Source organism: Quercus robur, chromosome 12, assembly GCF_932294415.1.
Source record: "Quercus robur chromosome 12, dhQueRobu3.1, whole genome shotgun sequence".
Taxonomy (NCBI): domain Eukaryota; kingdom Viridiplantae; phylum Streptophyta; class Magnoliopsida; order Fagales; family Fagaceae; genus Quercus; species Quercus robur.
The window spans coordinates 29,239,472-29,246,058 of NC_065545.1; the positions used below are offsets into that span (position 1 = coordinate 29,239,472).

Genomic DNA, 6,587 nt, shown 5'->3' on the forward strand with positions numbered 1-6,587 from the left:
GATGGTTGAATAAGAGATTTAAAATTTAATCTCTACTTATACCAAAAACTAATTCTAAAAAAAAAATAAAAAATAAAAAATCTTTTTAGTTTAATAATTGTCTTCTTCTCATAAAAAGAGATCAAATAATGTCATTAAGTTAAAAAACTCATAATATTTCATACGGCAATAAATTTTGTAACAACAACCTTATGAACACAATAATTATATATTTTTATTAAAATATACAAACATAACAAACTAGGTTTATTTGTTAAACCATGATAGGAATAGCTCGCAGGGGTTGAGCCATCTGCAAGGTTAAACCAAACTTATCTTCCATGGACATATCCTCAGGCTTAAAGCCATCTTCAAGTTTCCAATCAAAGGTATGAATAAGCGAACCCAGCATCAAGTGTAACATTCGTATCGCCAAAGGCAATCCAGGACATATTCTCCTCCCAGCACCAAACGGAATAAGCTCAAAATTCCGTCCCTTGACATCAATTTCTGACCCCATGAACCTCTCTGGCTTAAATGAGTTTGGGTTTTCCCATATGCTGGAGTCCCTGCCTATAGCCCATGCATTTACAAGCACTTGTGCACCCTTTGGGACTGTAAAGCCCTGAATTTCTACATCTGCCTCAGCTTTACGGGGAAGTAACAGTGGAACTGGAGGGTGTAGCCGGAAGGTTTCTTTGACTATTGCTTGCAAGTATGGTAAACGAGCAATATCAGATTCCTCTACTGGGTTTCCTTTGCCAATGATTTGATTGAGCTCTTCTTTGGCTTTTGATAGAACCTCTGGGTTGTGAATCAGCTCTGCCATTGTCCATTCTAATGTAGCGGACGTTGTATCATTACCTGCAATAAACAGGTCCTATTCCACAAAAATTTAAACAAAGTGAGACAACATATTAGACCATAAACCAGATTCATAAAAAGTACATAGATGAATAATTCATTCAAAAAAATAAGTACTTAAATGAATCAATCTATAAATTATTGAAGAAGAATATGGAGAAAATTGTCACCAGGAACAAACGTTCGATTTGAGTTTTGTCAAACTCCCCTGTGCTTTCTTCACTAATGTCAAGAAGAGTATTTAACATATCAATGTTTCTGATTGAATCGGGTACTTTTCTTGTCAGCAACCGTTTGTTGATCAAGCTATCAAAGAGTTCTATCATATTCCCAAAGTAAATTGTCATCCGGCGACGTATGCCTTGGGGATCAACCTTCCTAAGCACCGGAAAATAGTCTGCCAAGTTTGGTTTTCCAACCTCTTCCATGATATTCCATACAAGTTCCTTGAACTCTCTTGCCATATCAGAATTCGGGTCTGCCAAATCCACAGAGCAAATAGTGTTGGACAATAAATTAAGCGTAGTTTTGAAAGCTGCTCTACCAATATCGACTGCATCATTGGTTAGGCAGCTTTTATGGACGTCAGCAAGCAGCTCTTGTACTTTCTTGCGCCGGAGGTTTTGGTTGGCATCTAGTATCTTATGGGCGAATAATTGGGAGTTACATATTTTTCTAATGTTTCTCCAACGTGAGGAAACAGGTATCCAAGGCAACCCTAACTCATGCTGTTTGTGGGCTCGGATTGCATCTGGTATGGAACGGTTGGAAAGGAGTTGGTCATGTGTTTGGAGGACTTCTTTGGCCATGGTAGCTGAAGAAATGACTACTGTGGTTATCTGGCCTAATTTTAGACTCATCAAGGGTCCATTTGTCATGGCAAGCTTGGCCAGAGACTTGTGAGGTTTGTCACCAAGTTCCAGGAGGTTTCCAATGATTGGAAAAGGCTTTGGTCCTGGAGGAAGCTTTTTGGGAATAGATTTGCTTCTTTTTGCAATGGTATGGAGGGCTTGAATAATGGTCAAGCTGAGGCAAAGATAGAGTATACAGCTTAAAACTTCCATCTCTGTGTGTGTTTCAGAGAGAACCAAAAAAGGAACTGGAATGTATCTCCCTCCCTACGGCCTCCGGGCGAGAAGCTTTCTTGTACCTGCGATAAAGTAACTTCTTTTTTTCTTATTACCAATCCTCAACAAGTGGTCACCATTGTTCATGAGCAAACGTTACGGAATCAAATTGACCTCCACAATTTGAATGGTATACGAACTGTGTTGTTATCCCTGCAACTATTATTTCCCCTTTTCAAAATATGAAAAATTAAAAATCATTTTTACATCTAGCTTTTATGTGTTTAGAGTTAAGAGTAAAATGTGAGGCACACGTTTTATGACTTTGTATGACCATTTTATTTCATAAAGATGCAATAGGATTTATTTTAGTGATTCATGCCGAGACAAATATTAACTACATATTTGCATACAATGTATGGTCAAAATACCACTTTGTGCTAGAGATAAAAGGAAGAAGAGTCAAGAAGCTTGGGAGGAAAATACTTGCTGGTAGTAAAAAGAATGGTCTAGAGATTTTAAAGTCGGTTTGTTAACCAACATAATTAAGTACGGACAGGGCCGGCTCAACAAGTCGGCAAAAATTTTAAGGGTAAATATTAATCAAATAATATATATATATTGAATTTTTTTATTTAAAATTTATTTTTCTTACTTTTTAAGATGCAAAATTACTGATTAAATTTTTGTATTTAAGTTTTTCTACCATTTTTTTAATTGATAATATTACTAATTCATTTAATCTTTTTTGTGACATAGTAGAACAATAGAACCTCGTTATTCAATTTTTCTAAATTTGTAACCACTTTGAAGTCTAAACTTACACCAATAAAAATTAATTTAATACATGGTTCAATAAATTAGTATCATTATTGTAACGCCCCAAAATCATAAGCAATAATATTCTATTTAATCTGAATAATCCATAAAAATATTAAATAAAAGAACTAGCAACCTTGAATCTCATCACAAAAGTCAGAGCTCTAATTCACCAAATACAAAACATCCTCAAAATAATTTTCCAATACAATGTTTAATGCCATAAAATAATAAAAAAAAATCCTCAGTTCTACATAAATAGTTCATAACAGCTGTCTTCCAAGAATCTCTACTCCAGTAATCTCTCTAATGTATATGTAATGGGAAATAAAGGGGAGTGAGATAACTCAATAAGTGGAATTCACTAACATTGGGGTGTGGGAACAAACCTTCAATGAATAATTCTTACAGCAATTTTATAACTTATAACTCATCAATATTTATCACTAAATATTTCATGTAAAAGAAAAATATCTTTACAACGTGAGCCATCATAATATATATATATATATATATATATATATATATTGATATCATCACATAAACAATTTTCTAGACTTTTCTCATGGTCAACGTTTACGCCCCGTTGACAGGGTTGTGTTATCCCCTTTTTGGGACTGAAACCTCCTTTCATCCCATTTCTCAAGGATGGCTCATTTGGAACCTAAAGGTACACTCCCTTACTAAGGAGCTTTCTTTTGGATCCTCAATAGTATGCTCCCCTACTAAGGAGCTATCAAATGTGCATTGTCCCCTTTTGGGACCGTCCTTTGCTAAGGACTAGCTGCAGTATGATTGTCCCTTACTAAGAACTAAATACCATACTAAGTTTCTAATCACGACTTGTCATAGGTTTTCAAAACATATACAAGATACTCACATAAATAATCCATTCAAGATGCTCACAAAAATAATCCAATCATAATTCTCGAAAATATAAGGATATATCGCACATACCAATTTAAATAAATTTAGGTTGTCCCACAAGTTTTTCATAAAACAAATAATTAATGTGCACATCAAGAAATTATAAAATATCCATTTATATGTATAGAATAACAATATATTTCTTTGAGATATAATAGTTTAATAACCAACACTGTTTGGGAAAATCCCCAAAATTAGTAAACACCACTTACATATAAGTTGCAAAAATAGAGGAAATCAACCTCCCTTGAATCACAACAATTCAGTAGAATTAGAATCTAGTAACACCAAAAAATAAGTTCATCAATACACAAATTCCCACTTAAAAATCTATTTTCACACTTAAAATGGTTTTATCCTAGACAACATTGATTTATCCAAAATCCTCTATTTATTCACCTAACTATCCAATTTACTTTCAGCTTTGATCAAATTTTTGGACTTATAAATATTGCTGCCTAATCAGAATATTCATGAAACTTCAATATAGCTAGAAGATAGCTAGTGCAATAATATAGTTATGCCAAATCAATCTCAGAGCCATTAGAGGTATGACTATACATACTATTCATACATAATCAATTTCAAAGCGGCTATATAAACAATTCTTATTATAATAATGTAATTATCAACCTAAAGACCCAAAATCTAGTACACGGCTGAACTAGTGTTATGGTCAACAATTGAGGCTTAGTGTGAATGCAAATAAACCGGTCAACAATTGAGACTTTGTGTGAAAGCAAATAAACTACAATTGAGGCTTAGTATGAAAGCAAATAAACCGGTCAACAATTGAGACTTAGTGTGAAAGTAAAGTAACCACAAACTCTATTGGTTCAATTCAAAGACTTCATGACATAAAGCCATAATACAATTCTTAATCAAATATAATAACAATTTTAGGAGCCCTTTCTCTATTAGTATAATCATAAAAACCATACCTGTAATCTCTACTCACAGCTACAGTGAAGAGAAGCAAAGTTCAATAGTCTGATGCGGCTGAAGCAAAAAGGAAGCCTTATGAGAATATGCACGTGTAACTTAAGGGGTAAAAGACTAAAGTTTTCAAGGCTAATATTTACTTATGTCAAATCACTTGGGCTTCATATTCCATTGTATTTATCTTCTTTTTAATACCTTAAGCCCAAATTAATTTAATCCATTTTAATTATAGGTCTCCTTTAAAAATTTACATATAATAATTTAATTGGTATCAAAATTATAGGGTGTTACAACTATAATACAAATAAGTTGATATGATACATATCAAATTATTAATTATATAATAATTTATAATAATAGATAAAGTTAGAAACATTTTCATATAAATAAAATAAAAAATAAAAAATAAAAAGTAGTGAGAAACCGTTTTAGAGCATCTCCAACAGCTCATGTAAAACCAAATTTGGACCACCAAACAGCACTGTTCATGCTCCAGCCGATTCTCCAAACATCCAAATTCTCCAAATTTATTTTTGAAGTTGCTAAAGTGATTCTCTTAATTTAGAGAACACTGTAGCAACTCCAAACCAATTTTTCTGTTTAAAATATTATCTCAGTTACTATTATATCAATTCTTTCTCTCTCCTCCGGAATTTTTTTTTTCTCTCATTCTCTCCGTTTCTCACAGAATCCAAACACAAAACATAAAACAAAATCCAATTCTTAAAATAAAATTGAATCAGAACAAGCAAATATGGAAAAAAAATATATATATATTCATAACAATTCTTTCTCTCAAACATCTCTAAAAACTCAAGCATAACCAAAATACAACTCAAAAACATAATCTTAAAATTAATCAAACCATAACAATAAAAGGTAAAAAAAAAAAAAAAAAAAAAAAACAAGCTATCTACCATCTGGGCTGCGTTGGGAGGAATACGAGCGGCAGCGGCAGAGGATGACGAGCGGCGGCGGCAGAGCGGAGCCATCTAACCCATCTGTTCTTTCTCTCTCTACCTATTTCTCTGATTCTTATTACAATGAAAAAAAAAAGTTGAGAAAGAGAACTGGAGAAAGAAGATGAAAAAAAAAAAAAAAAAAGTTGAGAAAGAGAACTGGAGAACCAGAGGGAGGTTCTGGAAAGTGGAAAGTAGAGAAAACAAAAAGGGAGGGGATGGGATATATGGGTATACGTGTGTGGTGGAGAAAAATCAAGAGAAAAAAAAAAAGAAGAGAGAAACGTATGGATGATAGAATAGAAAGAAAGAAATGAAAAATAATATAAAAAAAAGAAATGATAATTTAGAAATTCTATCATAATATTCTCACAATAATTTCACAATAAATTTTAAATAATATATTGTTATTAGCTAATATTGGTAAGTAAAAATATAATTTCAGCAGTGGATTTAAATTAGAACTAATAACAATTTTTCACATAAGATTTTGATGTGATTCTTATGAAAGTATTGTGAAAAATGTTGTGAATATAACACTTTCCATTAAAAAATATAATTGTTAGGAATGAATATAGAAATAATAAATGATGATAAAAAAAATAAAGAAATAATGAAGAAATAATATTTAAATGAAATAGAGAATGGAATAGAGAATCTGTTGGAAAGTGTATTTAAAAAAGTAGATAGATAAAAGTTAAATATCACTGTTCATTCTTCAAACAGTACAAAAATTTAGAGAACCCGCTGATGATGCTCTTAAGTAATAACTCTGGGCTGCACTGTTATTTGATTGCAGATACCTCTGGTTCTGGACAAGTTTCCTCAAGTTCGGGTGGCTCACGTGTCTAGAGAAGTCATTAAATGTGCGGATTGACTGGCAAAATGGGGCTGCTCTATGCAAGAAGACTTTGCTGTCTTTTTTTTTTGGCCTTTTACAGCTTATTTAGTAACTTTATTAGCTAAGGACATTAATGGCCTGTACTGTTGTAGACTTGCCGCTGCCAGTATGGCTTCTGTTGCTGGGTAG

General features: G+C 32.7%; 1 protein-coding gene across 3 annotated transcripts; it reads right to left on the minus strand.

Annotated features, from left to right (window-relative positions):
• Nucleotides 1-82: 82 nt before the first annotated feature.
• LOC126710431 (geraniol 8-hydroxylase-like) lies at nucleotides 83-5,713 on the minus strand. Of its 3 annotated transcripts, none has more exons than XM_050410884.1 (4): nucleotides 5,516-5,713; nucleotides 4,598-4,655; nucleotides 1,014-1,993; nucleotides 83-859 (listed from the first exon to the last, which is right to left on the minus strand). In XM_050410884.1, exons 3-4 carry the CDS (start codon nucleotides 1,905-1,907, stop codon nucleotides 254-256), a joined length of 1,500 nt encoding a protein of 499 aa, XP_050266841.1. In that variant the 5' UTR covers nucleotides 1,908-1,993; nucleotides 4,598-4,655; nucleotides 5,516-5,713; the 3' UTR covers nucleotides 83-253. The 3 variants fall into 3 exon arrangements, with proteins under 3 accessions (XP_050266841.1, XP_050266840.1, XP_050266839.1); XM_050410883.1 differs by having other exon boundaries at nucleotides 1,014-2,123; XM_050410882.1 differs by having other exon boundaries at nucleotides 1,014-2,129.
• Between the last annotated feature and the right edge of the window lie 874 nt (nucleotides 5,714-6,587).

Bases quoted from the DNA above. Each gene is read 5' to 3' on its own strand.
- LOC126710431 (XM_050410884.1), bottom strand. From the start codon at position 1,907: ATGGAAGTTTTAAGCTGTATACTCTATCTTTGCCTCAGCTTGACCATT. The intron at 860-1,013 runs GTGACAATTTTC...TTTGTGGAATAG, and splicing joins AAATCGAACGTTTGTTCCTG to GACCTGTTTATTGCAGGTAA.